The 19383-nt window shown below is 42.2% G+C and overlaps 2 protein-coding genes across 7 annotated transcripts in view; one reads left to right on the top strand and one right to left on the bottom strand.

Annotated features, from left to right (window-relative positions):
• kmt2e (lysine (K)-specific methyltransferase 2E) overlaps nt 1-9261 on the bottom strand; it is a 33549-nt gene extending 24288 nt beyond the window's left edge. For 3 of the 6 annotated variants that reach the window (XM_078165184.1, XM_078165186.1, XM_078165188.1), the window contains exon 1: nt 8941-9261. The gene's annotated coding sequence lies outside the window, so the exon portion shown is untranslated. The remainder of the gene's footprint in view (nt 1-8940) is intronic. The other 3 variants (XM_078165183.1, XM_078165185.1, XM_078165187.1) reach the window with 1 other exon arrangement.
• A 6865-nt stretch (nt 9262-16126) lies between these two features.
• ndufb2 (NADH:ubiquinone oxidoreductase subunit B2) lies at nt 16127-19383 on the top strand. Its single transcript, XM_033614424.2, has 4 exons — nt 16127-16333; nt 16523-16667; nt 17628-17703; nt 19277-19383. The coding sequence occupies exons 1-3, from the start codon at nt 16248-16250 to the stop codon at nt 17700-17702; spliced, it is 306 nt and encodes a 101-aa protein (XP_033470315.1). The 5' UTR covers nt 16127-16247; the 3' UTR covers nt 17703; nt 19277-19383.

Here is a 19383-nt window from a genome sequence, read left to right as displayed (position 1 = left end):
TATTGATAGGAAGTGTCATGTTTTTGTTGCTACTGTAAGATCAAGGCATCAATAATTGACTACATTAGGTGTCAGGCGATGAATGGTAGTGTCCCTTCTGTGCCCAAGCAGGCGGCTGCTTGGACTAATAAATTATACAATAGTGGTATTGATGGGAATATTAAGCCACGTATTTACGTCTGATGTGAATTCAGACGGGAGCATATGTGTCAGTGTGGCTGCCCCTGATACACAGGGCTCTGTTGATAAGCGGGATTAATGGGAGGGACAGATGCCGAGACAAAATAGGCTGGAGGTCACACCTCCGCCTGCTCATGCACACTGAGGCCAAACAAAAGGCTCAGATCAAGGCTCGGGGTGTAGATGGGAGAGGGGTTACAAAGCGCGGATGTGTCATGTATCGAGTAGGGACACATTTCACACACTTAGTAATGACACACAGTTGCACTGAAACATGTCTCTGCACGCCTGTGAGGTATCTGCCTGTTGTGGCCTAACCGTGCCCTCTGAAGCGCTCGCACAAATGCATGTCAAGACGGCACGTAGGTCTCCCTCCAGGAAACTTGTATTTCATTACCAGGTTGGCTGGTGTCAACCCTGAGAGCACGGCCTCTGTCAAGGAAACTCGTAGTTCAAATGGGAGAAACACACAACAGAAGACTGCACTTGATTCTGCCACTACGGACACAAAGGGTGTAGAGGCGGATTTAGAGAGGGACGCCGCCGCTGCTCTCTCAAATGCGGATCCAATTGTAAAATAAGGCAGTGCTGATAAAATGTAAATAAGATTCTGTAGCTGCACTCCAATTTTCTTGCCTGAAATGTTTATAGAAGCCTATTTTAGTGCACTGTTTGGCTGTAACACAAGAATTTGTGTCCAGGAAGTGGGTGCCATATAGTGTTTTTCCTGTATTGTAAAAATTGGGGCTGAAAATATCATAATCCAACAATAAAACTAAGCAGTTCTGATCAAATATTAACAAATGCTGCATTCAAATGGTGTCGTATTTACCATGTTCACATGAGCTAACAAAGCTAACAAATTTGAATGCAGCACAAGATTCTGTTCTGCGTCACCCATTTCTTGTCTCAAATGTTTTTGAGATTGTTACCAGCCAGTCGCCATATTGTTTCCTGTGAAAATGTGGATAAGCTCACCTATGTCGCCCACCAGTGGGAGCATTTATTGTTCTAGTTCGGCGCAATGCATCCTGGTAGTTGTAAGTTCCCTATCTATATTCTGTTTTCTTTTATCATAAAGCACCAATGTCACAAGAATTTGTGTTTAAACTGCACAGACAGCCCAGTTTTATGAAAAGATTATCTTTCCAGCAGTGATATACTTCCTTTAAATAGGGAAACCAGCCATGAGAGTAATTTCAGGTACTAATTCACCCAAATGCACTACTTAAGCCAACATGACTGGTGAGAGGCTCAGAGACATGACAGCTGTCAGCCCCAGGCCTAATTAATAGCAGGAAGAAGACCCCTGTGTGTCTGTGTGGCAGCCAAGACCACTGATGGGATCACCCTCCAAATTCTCCCTTGATCCTGTGTGCAGTGACTGGGTTAAACAACAGTAGGGCTTTATCACTGGCAGGGGCATTTCGTGATGGAAGCTGATGTAACCACAACAGTTTCTTTCAACCAGGAGAGGCCGGTTTGCCAAAAACACTGAAATGACAGACTCCCCCCTCCTTTGTATGATCAGAGAGGCCCAGTATGTTTCAACACTGGTTAAAAAGCTTTCCTCAGAAACAGCCTGTTTGTTCCCTCGTCCACACCGATTGCCTCCAGTTCATCCAGGGAATCCTGCTGTCACAGCTAAGGAATGCACACATGAGCTCACGTTCACCCCGCCCCCCCCTTCCACGCACACACACACAAACAACCAGATAACCCCTCGCCCTGTCCTTTCAAACATTCCTATCCATAAGGAAGAGCGGGGGGGCAAACGTACACACACCGCACTGCAGCCAGACACAGAGTCAAGACCGACAAAAGGCCGGTGGAAAAAAGAAAAACAAGTACAGTACAGCAGCATTCCTGACTAAATCTGAGCTGTGCTGTGACTGCCTCTGCCTGCTCCTCCCACTTCCTCTAGAAGAGCTGTCCATCACGCCAGAGAAATGCAGCCAAAGAAAGGAGAAGAAAAAAGAAAAATATATACCAACCCCCCTTCCTCTTCTTGTGCCCAGTCACCCCGCCCAGCCGGATTTCTCTCCCTCCTCTGTGCATTTCCTAAATAAACCTGAGACAGTAACGCAGAGCGAAGGGGAAGGGGAGTGTCGCAGACGCAGTTCCTAATTACAAGGAGCCCGGGAGAGACCATTTAAAGCCACCTTTGGCCAAATCCACTGCTGTTATGGAAACACATGAGAGGAGCGAGGGGTGGGGAAAATGGGGAACATGCACAGGGGAGGGTGAGCAGCAGAGGGACGTAGAAAGACATGTAGCGAGAGTGGACGATAGTAAAACAAACCATGGGATGGAAGTGGTTTGCAGTTCCTTTCTATAAAACCGTCCTCTGTACAGATTTCCTTTTACTGTAGGGAGCTTTAGAAATCATCCACAGCCCCTCCATTTCAGAGGGCAGCGGGGTGGGGGAGGTGTACATGGGGTCTGTCTGACAGTGACGCTACACAGCCGAGACCTGGGTGGACTCTGGGTGGCAGAGTGGAGCACGTAGCGTAACCCAGTCTCTGCTTTCTCCTCCTTCCCCTCCCTCAGCGAGGGGACACAGTCACGTCATTGTGTAGGGAATAACTATCCTTTTAAGAGAGAACCGCACTGAAGTCAGTGAGGGAAAACCCACACCGCCACGCTCAAAAACCATGCCGCTACAGACAACAGCTTTCCTCTCTCCTCGGCTTATTACCGCTGCTCTGTGTGCGAGTGTTTTCATTCTCGTTTTCGCAGCCAAGTCTCGGCAGATTATGTTTTCCGATAAGTAGGAGGAGCAACAGAAAATGAGGGATTCCAACTGAATCCCACAGCCCCCCTGCCAAGCTGATGTGACTTCACACCGTCCTCGTAGCTGGCTGCAATGACTCAGCTCATAAACAAACGGATAAAACAAACCCATACAAACACGGCGGTGTACACAGGAAGCATGACCCAGATGGAATGTAGGCCTGGGCCTCTTTTTCACGGTGCCCACAGTGGGACACATCGCATCTGCCCTGTCCTTCATAAATCAGTGTGCCCGACCCACGGCTGCCAGCGCTCCCTCTGCACTCGAGCACTGAAGGTGAAGTCATACATCAATACAGCAGGGGATACGGATGCGAGCGTCCACACAAGCAATTTCCATGGTCACAATAGGAACTCTTGTTGTTGTGGGTGCAAGCCAATACCTCGGCTAAAGATCAGTCCACTTAGGAGTCAGATGATGGGGAGGCAGCTGTGTTGCAGCGTTCATGCCCGAAACTCAGGACTCGTAAACATTTAAGGAGAAGGGCAGCAGTAGAAACATTTAGGAGGTTTTCAAAGCTACATTATATGCTTATTTCACAGTAAGGATGGAGCTGAAACCTAAAAAAGCATCACAGCATGCTCTGGTGTTTTATCTACATGGATACTATTTATATGTGATAAGACGTGAGACATATAATCCTGCTACAGCATCCCAAGGACAAAAAGCAAAACATTATCCCCTGTGCTCAATTCACACAGCCAGGGAGTGAGTGAGTTAAAGGCAGTAGGAACAGGATCTGGCAGCAAAGCTGGGGCAGCCCTCCTGTAGTCTGAGTAATGTCTGTTCAGGAGAACCCCCCAGGGCACGATCTCTGCATCTCGCTCCCACTTACAGAGTATCACAGCCTGGCTCTGTGTGGCCAAAGGTGAGTTCCTTGTGCAAATTAGACAGGTGTGCGTTACATTAAACGAACCAATTCACACAGAGCTGCGTCCTTATCTGTGCGGCTGAGCGTGTGAAGGCCGTTATGACTTTGTGTCTTGATCCTGGAGAGCTATCCTGGATGTCAGAGCGGGCATATACGCAGCTGGAAGCTAATTACAGCATTTGGAGAATGCAATGTGCAGCTAGCTAAAAATGTGAGCTATGCATGTGCATGTGTGGCCAGAGGAAATTTGGAGAGATAACTCAGCATCTACAGGGCAAAAGAACAATAAGAGCCACTCAGGTCCCATTACAGCAGTGTTCGAGGATCAATTTCATGCCTGGACCGCAGCGCCGTTACATCACCAACATTGACGGCACATCCCCTCTTTATTCGGCCCATCCTGACTTGTGCTACCACCCATAAATTCTATTGTAACGCGGGCACGGCAACAGGAAGGAGGTTAGGGAGGTGTAGCAGGGCTGCAGCCTCAGCAGCCCTAAAGCCACCTGTCGGGGAGGCAGCTTGCTAGTTTAAAGAGGGATCTGTTACGGCCCAGCTAGCAGCACAAAAACAGGTCACCTGAGCCCCGGCTTCTCCTCCCAGCTGGGATACCATGTGACTGTGTTGGGCCCCAGAGCCAGGCCGCTTTGTCTCTGGGTCTCTCAGGGTCTGGGCACTGCACAAGTGAGATCACTGGAGACCGGGCCACAGCCACACAGCTTAACCCCAAATGGTGAGGTGTGCATCTACAGAGACAAACATATCACCTACACACTGGTGCTACTGTTTCAGGGATGTGTTTATTATCTGGAGACAGGGAAGAGGACAATAACAAGTGAAGCTCCTCCAAGTACAGGAAGAGAAAGCGTATGTGGCCTTCATCTGCCCTATCAATATATCAATATACCAATAGGCATCCTCTGCACCTGCTTAGCTTCCTTACTGTCTCTCTGCTGTGCACAGTGAAAAATGAAATCATTCTGTGCCGGCTACTTGATCGTGTGTGTGTCTAACTGTGTCTAGGGGTTAGGGTGAGAGGAAAGGTGTGTCATCTGAGACTGCTGTGACTCCCTGCCGCCTGCCAGAGTGCCCCATCCCTATGGCAGAGGGGGAGTAGCAGCTCGCCTCCCGTCACCATCTCTGTCAACAAAGCAAGCAAACACACACTTTGCTGCACAGGGCAACCAGGCACACATGCAGCCAGTCAGGTATTTAACACTTTCACCTCTGATATCATGTAGAGAGGAGAAAGAAGACATGAGTATCAAGGACAGAGGCCTCGGCTCCTTTACAAAGAGGAAGACGGCTGGGGATTTTGTGTATTATGTAGCAGAGAGTGATTAAGCACAGTAGGGCCCTCTCACTCATCTAGTAATAATAAACCCTCCACAAAAGAGAAGACCCTTACGTGAACCGTATCCACAGACAGCTGAACTTCATTACAGCTGACCCTCAGTGGATAAAAGCTATACAGTCCATTCAAGTGCTTAGCGGCATTTATGGTTTAAATAATGATAAAGTGACTTGAAACTGGCCCTCGTCTGTCTGCCTATTTCATATGGTTTAGTTTGAAGAGGTTTGGACGCCTGTATTGTGCATTGCTCAATGTACAGACAGGTGCTTTAGTCAAACAAGCATCTCTGTATTTAAAACATCTCTTGGTCTAACACTGACAGTCTGCACTGTGGTTGACAGCAATGCAACTTCCTCACCCGACAGCTACACAGCTGTTTACAGTCACGTAAACCACATTTATGTTGTCAATTGTTTGAACTGTAATGACAGAGGTTTCACATGCTACAGCAACTTTTAAATGTTCCCTTTCTTCACTTGGCTAACACTGAAATTATCAGGAGGGAAAGAGAGAAAAAACACTACTTGGCAATAGTCACGAACTGGCATTCCAGCTGAATAAAGTGCCAAAGTTTGTCCCACAGGGTGACGTAGAGGAAAGGACAGCTGTGCCACACCATCGCAGGGCTTTGCGAGAGCCCACAGGCTTGAAAACATGATCCTGGGAACTAGCTTTGATTTGGATTGTTGCATATTTTCATTTTTCTGATGTTAGATGGAATGTGATTAAAATGCAATTTCCTGGCCTACAGCATTAATAAACATCCAGTTTTAAACCTATCCTATTATATGGAATTGTGCTGAGGGAATATGCAAGAGTAGATGTGATCAAGACAATTGTTTATATTATTGTGAACTTGAAGCATGTACCTTGCAACTGTAGAATATTATATTACCTTGTTAAACATTTAGTGGGACATTCCTCACAATTTATAATGTCTAATAAATCTGCTGTGTTTGTTTAGGTTGAGTCTTGAGCTACAGCAGATTAAATATTCAACTGATTTCTGCCTTTGAACTTGATCTTCACAGTCTCTACATGCATTAAACTGTCCTTCACAGAGATTAAAATTCAAGATGCTAATCATTAACCATCATAACTAACCAGCTCACATCCTAATATGTTTCAATGAAATATTGAGTGCATTCCTATCACACTAAATGTTTAAAAGTAAAGAGGAAATGCAAACCATGGGTGTAGGAGACAAACTACATTATGTGAACTTTGTAAAGGTGGTTTCAGGGAGGTGATGTGTGGTAAAGAAGCAAATCTGCAATATATTTATATTCAGAGTTGTGCTTTTGTGCCTAAATGACATTTACTGGTGTTAATAAAGTGCATCAATGTGCTTTTCACTGTATTTTGCAGCATTTGTGTCTCATGTTTTATCATAATAAACCTCATGTCCCAACATCCAACATTACAACACGAAACACGAGCAATAGCATAAGCCGTGACGCATGTTACAGGAATACTATGTTATTCGTGTTGGGAATAGGCACACCAGCGTCAGTGATTGTAACTATGACAAGCCAAAGGCGCAGTATTACCGAGGCATGATCCAGGTTGCCTGACGTTATTGCTATGCCTTAACTCTATCTAGATTTCTTTTTAAAAGAATCATGTGTTGTGTAGTTGCTTCCCAGTGAGTATGTCGGCGCTGCAGTCAGTCCTGCCGATAGGGGTGTGGAGGGTACAACGTTGCTATTATGTTACCACAACACCCTGGTGCTGTCGCCATTTTCATAGCGCTTTTCTCAGGACGGCGAGACAATCGTGTGGCCAGGGGAGCCTCGCCATGGGAGGAAAATCCCCAAGAATGCATTCAATCGCCTCTTTCATACACTCTACCTTAAGTATCACTCTGTCCGTACAGTCTCTGTGTTGTTATCATTAGGGCTTTTTTGTGAATTCGTCGACAGCAGAGCCAGTAAGCTAATCGGCTAGCAATTACGGCCAGCAATGGCCTCTGGAAATGTAGCAGGCTAAATGTAATGGCACTCGGAGTAGCGGAAAAATGGAGGCACGAAGCGCCTTAAATGTGACTTTTTATAACAGAAGGCGACAGAAGCAGCTTTTAAAACAATGATACTTGGGGTATATGTTCGTTTTGGACCGTAAATAAAGGCCAAAAAATGACCGTAGCGTACAAAGCTAGCGGGAGCTAACGGCATAATGCGTAGAGGGTTAAAGTTAGCAAAGTAAGCTAGCAGCGACACGAAAGAAGTGGATTAATACTTGGCTCGTCACAGAACAGGAAAGAGCGACAACACCAGCGATGAGAGAGGCGAGCTCGGGCTGCAAACCACAGCCTATTGCACATTTATTTATTTCAGGTCGGGTTAAAGCAATTGCGACAGTGTAGTTAAGCATGGCCGGGGTTGCCAATCGAGATGGAGTTACAAATTGTATGACTGGGGCGAGATGCCCAAATGGAACACCCCCTCCCCCACGCTTGCAGCATTTGAACCCAATACACCCCTGAATCTAAATTAAGTGATCGCTACATGTACTTCTAACTCAGATTATAACAAAATAGTTCTCTCGATTGACATTGGGTCTATTCTCGATTGTCATAACCACGACTCCATAAAAGCTCAGTCGCCTATGAGATTACTGCGCAATGTAGCTAGGCATTTAAGCTATTTTAACAGCTGCTCTTGCTCCGAGTCGACTAGGACACAACAGTCTAAACATCTTCATATAACTGTTTACATGCATGTAAACGCTCATTGTTCTCCGGCTTTGAACAGTGGCATTGTATGAAATTTGCGCTGAACGGAAATAATGTCCCGTGCTCTGGTAAGCAGGGTGGGAGCCACCACGACAAATTCAAGTTTGTAGCTGATGTTAAATGTACTGTTTTCATGCTGGGTGACAGTGTTGCAAACACTGTTGTCGAGTATATGGGGATGTGGGGGTAAAAAAAGAGATCTGGCGCGTTTGCTGACAGCTGCAAGGACCTTCGGTAATGTAAAGTGAATTAAGTGGTTGGAAAATAAAGCGGGTAGCTTTACATTAGGAGGTCACGTTATTTACACTAAAAGGGATGAAACCGTACGCAATATGGCCCGCAGTCTCTCTCTGTCAAGCTCAACATCAACTGAGTCCCCTTCTGTAGTTAAGTCAACGCGTGGATACTAATATGTCGTATTTTTAAGGACAAGTTCACTGCTGGCAATGTTAACTGTTGTTGTAGCAAAGACGTTACATGTTAGGACAGCCATTAATCTAATTTTCGTCTTACGTTACTCATAACGGTAATGTGTTTAAGCGTAAAGGCTGCTTTAACTATGTGGCAAACAATTATATCGATCACCACGACGTGTAAATAATATTTACCCGATAACTTTGTATGACGTCTCGTGTATCGCCACACTATCAAAGAGGAGTCAGAGCCCTGCTCGGTCTGTGTCAAGCTAATTTGAGCTAGTAGCATGCGCTAGTTAGCAAGTGCTCTCCTGGCTGACCAACTTGACACTTAACATTGGAAACTTGCGTCACCTAGTAAGCGGTTTTCAAACTCCTATCACGGTAAATATAAAGAAAAGGGACAGAATATCCACATGCCCTGAACTAACGGTGTTGATAAGCTAGCTAGCAAGCTAAACTCAGCTGATACTACAACTACGTTAGCCAGCATCAGCATGATGTGCCTAGCCAGCTAACTAAAGCCAACAATAGCCTTCCAGGTCAGATTTGTGCTCACCCTACAAGTACCACTAAATGCAGTTTGCTTACCGTTTTATGTCCACTCTGGATGATCTGAATAGCGAATAAGGGGACCTGGGTAAGACCCCCGTCGCTTTCCACACAGCTTCCACAACCAAAACAATACTTCTGTCCACACACTGCGGATCCCTAGCAAAGCTTTAAAATGTTTGTATTCAAAGGTGTCCTCTACAGAGTCCTCTCCCGTGAAAAATCCCTTGCTTCTCGTTCTACGGGGTGACCCGAATTTGACTAGAAATCAACTCGAAACCGTTAAAACTGTGCCCTAGTCATCGGCGACTTTTAGAAATTAGATCCCCTCAAACCAGTCTCTTTTCCCTTTGCAAAAATGGCGGCCCTGCCAGGACTGCCGAGACTCCGCCTCCCCCACGAGCCCCCCTCCCTCCCCCCGACTAAACCCGAGCCCCGCCTCCACATACTGCGGGGCTACACTCCCGATTTCACAGGGGCACCGTGACCGTGCTCCGCGCGCGTTCAAGCCTGTGATTCCTCAAGACTCTGCTATTTCTGTCGGCAGCGATCTGGATTTACCTTCTGCTGCGCTCTTTAGCTTAGACAATGGTTGTCAAACAAACAATTGGACAAACTGGATCTTAGGAAATCATTTAAAGGCTGCGTGGTAATTAAACTGGCTGTAGTCGTGGCCTAATACTGTGGTGGTGGTGGAGGTATCAGAGTTTTAAAAATAGCCCATCAGACATATCTGTGCAGCACGCTCTGCAGCACAGTGTGGTGTGCTGGGTACAGTAATGGCCGTGCAATCTCTCTGATTATCTCAAAGTGAAGTCAGCTGTGGGAATGTTTTTATCAGGAGGTTTTGTTTCAACTAACTGTTGTTTCCCCTCCCATTTCCTCCTCTTCCTCTCAGGGTGAATAAGGGTATTTTGCCTCAGCACGAAGCCACAAAGCTACTTTATATTTCACTCAACCCCTACAATGCTTTTGCTTTATTATAATGTCTGCTTTTTATATTAGATAAACATAAAGTACAGCTTCTAGGCCAGTCCACATCGTTCATTAACATCACCACAAGCATGCCTGTAACACACACCCACATTTCCAAAACCAAGATGTGGCTATTTTGGACCAAAATCCTTGATTTTACAACTGGCATGGCTGAAAAGGAGCACCTAAATCCGCTACCCAGCGCAGTAGGAGGCAACTAAGCTGTTATGTAACCCCCTTACACAAGAGCAGCGTTTTGTATATTTAACTGATGTTAGGAAGGGGTAGTCTATGAAACACTGACCAATAAGACTGAATCACGGACAAAGAACACACACCATACAGGGCCACGACATTGTTGGACGTGTCATAAATCACACACACACTCTAAAGCCTGAGAGTTTACACAGATCACACTGGGCTTTAGGACAAAATCTCAAGTGCACATATCAGGATGAAGGCCAGGGATAAACGGTCTCTTTGTTTTAAGTTGTCACACTCTTAATTTAAGCTACTATTTATAAATATTGTATATAATGGGGACTCATTGTTGGCATATATTTCTTTTTATCTTGTCTTAAATTATCTAGTTGCTGTAACAGAATTATCTATCTATCTATCTATCTATCTATCTATCTATCTATCTATCGGTGGGCCACACATAGTATATTTTGAGCAACAAGCCACAGGCGGTTTAAAATAATTTTCCCGGCCATGATTGGCCCCCGGGTCAGACTATGGTCATGCCTGTCTTAGGTCATCTCTGGGCCCAGCTGTTCAGACGTATTCTGATCTGAATCTGAAATCTGATTGGATCGAGTCTTGAACGGGGCGTTAAAGAGAAAAATTAATAACTTTATATCTGATTAGATCATGTAATACATCCACTTACAATACAGCAGCTTACATGCATTACTTCTACTCCACACACATATATATGTAGTTATCTATATTCTGTGTGATTATACAGTGTAACGTATGTGCAACTTTCTATGATGCTTACTATGCAATAATATTTACAGGCTCTATATATTTACAGTAAATATACTACACACCATGTGTGTATTTCAGTTTATCCTCTGCAACTGTCAATCATGGCCATACAGTATCTGTATAAATGAAAGTTCATATAGATTTTGTATTGTAGTTTATATCTAATTTTTATTTTTTGTGATTTGTTTTTATTTATTTTTTTAATATTTTATCCTTTTTAAGCACTTAGTCACTCATTTTATCCTTTTGTTTTCTTGCGTCTGACTTGTGAATTTCCCTGGTGTGTTAGTAATAATGGTCTTATCATGGATGTACAGTATCTGTATAGGTGAAAGGTGTATATAGGTGAAAGGTGTATATAGGTGTATTATCCAATTGTATTTTTTGTATTATTTTTATCTTTTTTAATCACTTTTTGTTTTCTTGCTTTTCAACTATGAATTCCCCCAGTGTGGGACTAAAAAAGTCTCATCATGGACATACAGTATCTGTGTAAGTGAAAGGTGTATATAGATTTTAAATTGTATTTTTATCTAATTTTAATTTTTACATTTTATTTATCCCTTTCAAGCACTCGATCAATTTTTTCCCTTTTTGTTTTCTTACCTCTGACCCGTGAATATCCCCGGTGTCAGACTAATAAATCCAATTATTTAATTTTATGTAATATTTTTGATCCTTTTTAAGCACTCAATCACTTTTTTTTCTCCTTTTGTTTTCTTGCTTCTGACCTGTGAATTTTCCCTGTGTGGTACTAATAAAAATCTTATCATGGATATATAGTATCTGTATATAGATTCTATATTGTATTATTTTATCTATTTTTTGGGATTTTTTTTGTAAAAAAAAAAAAAAAGTGGATTTGTTTTCCTTTTTGTATTTTTCTAATCTAATTTATAATTTTTGTAAATTTTATAATCCTTTTTAAATCACTTTTCTCCCTTTGTTTTCTTGCTTCTGACCTGTGAACTTCCCTGGTGTGGGACTAATAAAAGTCAAATCTACCTCAGCTCACTTCACTCACATTTTTGAAGGTTTGCAAACATTTAAACTTACAGTGTACACACACTCATAACAATTACAGCCTGTGTTTACACCCCATAACCATCACCTCCTAGTTGCAGTTTACAGCCCCTCTGATTTATTAACCAGCTGAATGTAAGCTGAGACGTGTTTGACACTGAAATAAAATAACTGTAGCCTTTTTTCCGACTGCTTTATTGTTGTGGTGAATCGTTTACTGTCAAACCTCCAGAAATGTGTCTGTAGAAATCCCTTTGACATCATATGTTGAGAGAGGATGTTCTCATCGTTTCCATTTATTGACCCTCCCCCACCCTAAACCGCATCCTCCCGCGCATGCGCACTGGCGCAGTGCCGCTGCAACTGCTGGTGCACGGTCAGACGGGTTGTTAGAAATAAACTTGGGGGGAGGACGGAGGTAAAAGTTGGGCTGATCGAGCCTCTGTTGCCCGCTGCTGAACGGAAATGTTGCTAAACGGCTGTGGAGGACGCAGCGATGAAAGGGTCACTTGATTTTTGTTTTTCCGGAGAGGATAACATGTTCCCATGAGCCCATCGCGTTTTCGCTGTGAAGATGATCTTTTATGTAAAGATAGTGACGCAGAGTCGGTGGGAGGTTAATGGTTGTCGAAAAAGAAGCTGATGAAAATTGGTTATTTTTGAGAAATGGTTGGTTACTGATGACATCATGCAACCAGTATTTTGTGGGCGGGCTCTGAGCTGTGAGGGGAGAGGGGCGCAACTGGAGAGCAGCTACGACCAGGCGCCATTAGGTAACAACATTCTGTGTGTGTGCCTCATTTCCGTAAAGAGGCTTCCCGGTGGGTTAAAGGCAGATAGCTCTAACAGACACCGCCATGTTTCGCCCATTAAAGTAGTAAACAGACTATTTTAATCGGGCGATAAAGTGTGACTTCCTGTTGTTAAGCGAAATTCGTTATCGTTGTCGGGAACAAGATGGCGTCGAGGAGTTCTTTCTTGTAGTGCACGGCCGGGTCGAGCACTCATGGGCGGCGGCGCCGTGCGCGTTCTCGCCACCAGTGTTATTATTTCCTGTTTTCATATCCTGAGAAGTTGACGTGCTCTTCTAATTCACAACCGCAGCTGCAGACCGAGAGGAGACCTGAGTGCAAATGTTCTTTCATGTGTTTGTGGCAGTATGGCCGAACCACAGTTAGCCATGGAAATGTGTCCTCAGAGACACCTCAGCATCTCTGCAGTGATTTGGTGTTAGCCATGTTACATAAGCACCTCATTTCCCTCCACTAATTTTCTAAAAGAGGATAAACTCCCATATACAACACAATAACCTTGTTCCCAGCTGCTGTTTCTGTGTCACTACATTGAGGGCAAAGCTATAAAGCAGCCTACATTCCTTATATGTGTAGCCTGCACATATTTGGCCCATAGAGCTGATTGTGATTCTGATAACTACATCATCCTGTAGAGTTCACCCCCGCCATCTTTGTTCTAGCTTTTGACCCCATCTAGTGGGCCTTACGGGCAAGACGGAGGCATGTATAGGCTATAATGAAGAAATTACAACACTGAGTTGAGTAAATCTGTTAATGTTTTTACTATTTACATTTTTTTTTACTTCCCTGCACTCTAGAGTTCAGTGTTACCCTTAATGTGATCTATGTAAGAGCCACAAACTATTGGACCTAGGTACCGAGTGAGATAAGATTTAAGAAGAAATCATAGTTAAAATCAATCAATCATGTACCCATCATAAACTCAAACACTTGATGTAACACTATGACATATTGTTATATCTTAATGTTGTAGTTTTATTGTTGTTGAAAATAAGCTTATGGCGAATTTTGAGTTTTCATGCAGTGGTCAATTTTGAATATGTATTCTTTCAAACTGCGATAAAGAAAACATTCAAATTATACATTAGACGTTTATTTTATTACATTTTGTTTACTTGCGGCAGTAAGTTTCTCCCGAATTTACCAAAAAGTTAGCATTGTGCAGTGTAGGCTAATATGTTTAGTAGTTGGGTTACTACAGTTGTAGGCCTTATATGTCTGTCATGTTATTAAATGATCAGTTTCCATGAGCTTGAAATATACTATAACATTATTACTCAGGGTCTGAACATTTATTCTGTTTGAGCAGTTGTTTCCAATAGAAATGTATTAAATTCCCCAATGTAAATTTTTGAATGCTGTTTTCTCAAAATGAGTTGAACATCGAACGTCGAACATCTCAGCCTCTGTAGCACCTTTGTACACCAAACTTTCCAGTTATACACCTAACTATATTCTGAAGATATTTACAGAGGGATTTGTTAATAAATCATTCCTAGCCTGATTTATGTGACATTTTATTCCCAAAAATGTGGCGAAAATCAATTTTTTAAGGCTACGAACAGTATATTTTGATTTTCTAGGTAATAAAAGCAGATATCCTTAAATCCCTAAAATATTCGTATCTGTATAGGTCTACTAATTGTGATATATTGCATATCAAATTTGATAAGTGCAATAATGTAAATTCTCCCACTCAGCTTGTCTATGTTGCTTTTATTTTTTCCTGCTTATAATCAATGACTCAGGTGCAATATCAGTATTGTTTAACTGTGCAGTATCTGTACTTCCAGTCTGTAGCGTAATATAAGGCCTAAAAGAACAAAATTTACTATTGCAATGATTGATTAAATTAGTTGGGCACCAGACGAGCAGTTGAGCCAGCCAATTAGGATTCAGGGGAGCAGCCTAGGCCTTATATACTCCAGCTTCAGTCAGTCTCAGAGGGGTTGAGGGGGGAAATCCAGTTTGTGCAATGAGTGGAGAGGAGACTGGGGATGGCGTACCAGAGTTTACTGTATGAGTGTGAGTTGAATGAGTGAAGACAGATTGGAGGAGAGCCTTTGACTAGCATCCAAAGAGTTACCACACTATTCAGCATTGAGTGATCCAGGGTCAGACATCAGCTGATGTCCCCGTTGTAATCCGTTTTCTGCACTGGAGTACAACTCAGCTCCTGATTCCTCCGCTCCACTACAACAACAATCACAATCCAACAATCAACAGTCCTTCATGGTCACACTGTCATTCTCCAAGCTCCTCTGAGAAGGGAGAACTCACCTCAAGGAGCTCGTAATGATCAGTCAAAAAGAGAATGACTCGTGTGCCTAAAATGCTTTTGTGTGGCTCAAAAACTCCTCTGCTCATGCCACTGTCCTCCACACTGGCTTTGTCTTCCTCACACACCTCTCACACAGGTGTATACAGTCAACAATCATGATCTGCTGCTCTGTTTTGACCACACCTTTACCTTCACACCCACTCCTCTGCTGTCACACCCACCAAGTGCAGCCTGCTGTTCTTCAGGCTGTCTGCTACAAGTCAACAAAGTGAAATCTGATGTAGTACTACTTCTGCAATAACATATTGCCTGTCATACACGTTTTTTAATTACCACTGCATTAATTTGTATGTTGCTTTTTTCTTCTATAGTTATTTCAGCCTTTACTAATTTTTAGGGATGCACGATAAATCAGCATGTCATCAGTATCGGCCGATATTGGCTTTAAAATGAAATATCGGAATCAGCCAACATGCTGATAATATCGGTATATCATCAGTATCGGCCAAATCGGCTTTAAAATGAACTATCTGAACTGGCGAACATGCTTTTACTTGATTTGCACAATAAATTAATACATACATATATTTTAAAGTATTGTATTTCATGTCTGCATCTGCTGTTTGGCCATCAGGATAAGAGTTTGAATGCATACTAGGATATTAAATCCACTAAAAATTAGGCAGGGGCAAAAGTGATATCGATATTGGTATCAGTGAAATTAATAGTTACATATCGGCATATTGGACATCTGCAAAAAAAATCCAATATCGTTCATTGCTACTAATTTTAACTACTGTTATTATATACTATTAGATATTTTAAAGCTACAACAATATAAGTTAATCATACTTTTATAGTGTCATTGTCCTTTTCATGGGGGAAAAACATTTTCAGCTTTGTGACAGTGCATTTTCCAGCTAATCCAAGAGGGTTTTTAAAGTGTCTTATTTATTGTAAGAGGTCAGTTTATCAGAAAAATAAAAATCACCATAATAATTGACAGCCTATTTCAAAGGAAACGCCCTTCCTCCAGGAGAACACACGGGGGCGCTGTGTCTTACATACATTACTTTCATCCAGCCAATTAGCGCAAAGGACCAAAGGATGTCGTGACGTTCTGTCCAATCACAGCTGTCGTTGTTAGGAGGTCGTTTATTGACAAGAGGAGAAGGTGACTCCTCGACGAGCTGGGCTTTACCTCGTATATATCTTGACATTAAACCCAAAAGAAGACGGTTGTTCGCTAAACAGCAGCCATGTCTTCTTTTGGACGGGCGCTGGGAGTCCTCCGGACCGGAACTCAGCTGCTCAGACGCGGGACACAAAGAATAACAACCAGAAAGTAAGTGCCGTCAAGCCCGCTAGCATGTTAGCTGTTAGCATTAGCTGCAGAAACGACTTGCAAACACAACGGCAAATTAAAAACAGCTGAGTTATTTACATCTATCACACTAAATTAAATGTTAGCCGACGTTTCAAATCATTTAATAATGTCTGAATATTGATATTAAGTGATTTCGGTGTGTTTTAGGGCCAGCGGCGGACCGCACATCGAGCCGCAGTACAGGCATTATCCCCAGTTAACCAAGAAACAGATATTCGAGTCCGAGCTGCTCAGCGGGGCCATGTGGTTCTGGATCCTGTGGCACTGCTGGCACGACCCTGATGCAGTACTGGTAAGTTAACATGTATTTGTACAAACTGTCCATCCCTGTTTTCATTGAGCATGACGCTCAGGTGCAGGTGGATGCGGTGGTGCAAAGCAACGAAGTACATTTACACCAATACTCTAATTAAATACAGCACTAGTATCATAACATTGTACTTAAGTACTTTAATCTTCTTCTATTTTTATGCTTCTGTTCCACTTAAATTCAGAGGCAAAGCTGTTGTGTTTTTTTGTTGTTTTTTTTTGATCCACTACATTTATTTAACACATTACCAAGATTTCTAATATAAAATTCAATAAACATATAAATTATGATGTATTATTATGGATAAAGATAAGGTTCTATTGATTCCTTGTTGAATTTCAAAAGCTACCCGCCAAGATATATAATAATTAATAAAGAAGAAAGCCCTCCTTTTATCTGCTGCAACATAATACAATCTCAACTGAAATGCATCTAAAATATTCTTAATGTATCCAGTGTGGTAAACTATACCCAGGTAAGTTAGAAGCTCTGGAGTGAAAATGAATGCCTGGAACAGCAGAATTACTTTACTGACCTGTAAAAACATGTTGGCCTTGTTACTTGCCACTTTATTGTGAATTTGGTGGTTTTATTCATGTCGGGATTCTGAAGGAATCATAAGTCAGGTCTGAGTGAGCCGACTGGTCAGCTATCGTGGTGTTGACAGATTGATCTGATATTCTGTTCAGAAAACAGAAACAGGATTATCGCCAAGTCTGTTTTGAGAAACAAAGAATTTGCCTTGGTGTTTTTGGTTCAGAGCAACAAACATGCAGTCAAGGGGTTGCTCCAGAAATTAGGTTGCCTATATTTGTAACGTGTGCACTGTTAGCGGTGTTTATCTACAGTTTGCCATATTATACAAACTTGACAGGAACAATCTGTTAATTTAGGATGTGAAATAGAAATGATGGGAATTTAAGTTACCTCTCTCCTCTGCAGGGTCACTTCCCCTGGCCTGATGCCTCCCAGTGGACGGACGAGGAGCTTGGAATTCCAGCAGATGACGAGGAATAAGGTAACTTCTTCAGTTTCTTTTGCTTAAAAGGGTAACAGCCCTGAAACTGCTGTTGGGAAACCCACCAGACTCCTTAAATAAACAGCAATTTCATCATTGTAAAACACACCTCATTTGAAATCAACAGAATTAAAATAAAACACAAAAACATCTTGCTTTGTCTTTCCACTGTTCCAACAATCACCAACTCTGGTTTGATTGAAATAAACTCTTAATTCACAAAGTTAGATGTGAAAATATGCTGCCTCTATACACACTAAAATTACTGTTTATTTAGATGGAGTCTGGTGAGTTTAGTGACGGCAACTTCAGGACTGTTTCTGCTTAAATAAGTTACCCTTCTAATGGATACTCGGACATTTACCAATCTGGGCAACCAGTTTTACTTCCCAATTATGTAATACCACTGTCAAAATGTCAAAACACAAGATATAAACCTGCTCTTCCTATAAATCTTTTAAACTAATGGTAGAGTACACCTAAATCTAACTCATTCAGATTTTCTGAAGCTGTCAAAGGTTTGTTAGCATCTTCTATGTTTAACATTTCTAAACACACCTGTGTTTTAGCTCTGATCAGATGAGGAACACAAGCTGTAGATTTTGTGAATGTTCAGATTTTACCTGCCACTAAATGGATTACCATTGTTTTTATGGGCTGCTGAGTGAAGCAAATCTACTAACTACTTGCATATTTCGACAGCATTTGGTCAGTGAATGGTTCTAGTTTAGTACCCTGCAGTTGCATATCTGAATATGACTGTTCAGAAATGAGAATAGGCCCTTGAATGTTTAGTAATTCTTCAAATATTGGCAAAATGTCTCAGTGATGTGTCTGTGGAGGAGACACATTGCGACTATTTGATTATGTCATGACATAAAAGAGCCATTTTCACCCCCATTAATTGTGTCTGTGGTAAATCAAGTCCCACTAAAAACACAGAAATAGCTTTATCAACCCATTTAATTAAAGAGGTTGTTGCAGAATAGACTTTTTTCCCACAGTAGAGGTTATGATGTGTCACAGTAGGAAAAGCAGAGGCGATATTAATAACATTAACAATGGTGCACTTTAAAATAATTGTCCCTGTAACCTGAGAGCTTGGATTCAATTATTATTTACACCTGTGATTTTCCTACTGTGACAAAAAATCTGATGTCATTATGATCACAGGAGGTGTCAGCTGCCAGTTAATTAGGTACACCGAGGTAAAACTAATGCAGTCTAATACAACAGCCCTGGAGTAAATCCTCCCGTCATGACAGGTGTTCCTATTATTTTGCCCTCTCCGCTTTTATCAGTGAAGGCAGGCTAAATGACAGTTTAACTTTACAAATCACAGCCTCCAAAATGATCATAAAGTTGAATTCTTTGAAGTCTTGAAGTTGAAGTCTTTAAAACAGTTTGAACAAAAACCAAACATTGTGACCTTCATGAATGGAGGATTTACTGCAGGACTGTTGTATTAGACTGCAATAGTTTTAGCTTGGTGTACCTAATAAACTGGCAGCTGAGTGTTAGATTTGTTTTTGTCCATTGATGTTAACATTATCTTGTTTTTTTTGTTTAATAGATGACCATGAGGGATTCAAGCTGCCGGGCATGTCTTTGTGGAAATCAGGATATTCTGAAAGTCACTGTTGTACATAGACTAATAAAATTATCTTTAAATATGTTAAA

The sequence above is a fragment of the Epinephelus lanceolatus genome, chromosome 23, assembly GCF_041903045.1.
Source record: "Epinephelus lanceolatus isolate andai-2023 chromosome 23, ASM4190304v1, whole genome shotgun sequence".
NCBI lineage: Eukaryota > Metazoa > Chordata > Actinopteri > Perciformes > Serranidae > Epinephelus > Epinephelus lanceolatus.
The sequence above is the reverse complement of the archived record's forward strand: the minus strand, read 5'-3'. Positions and strand labels throughout refer to the sequence as shown.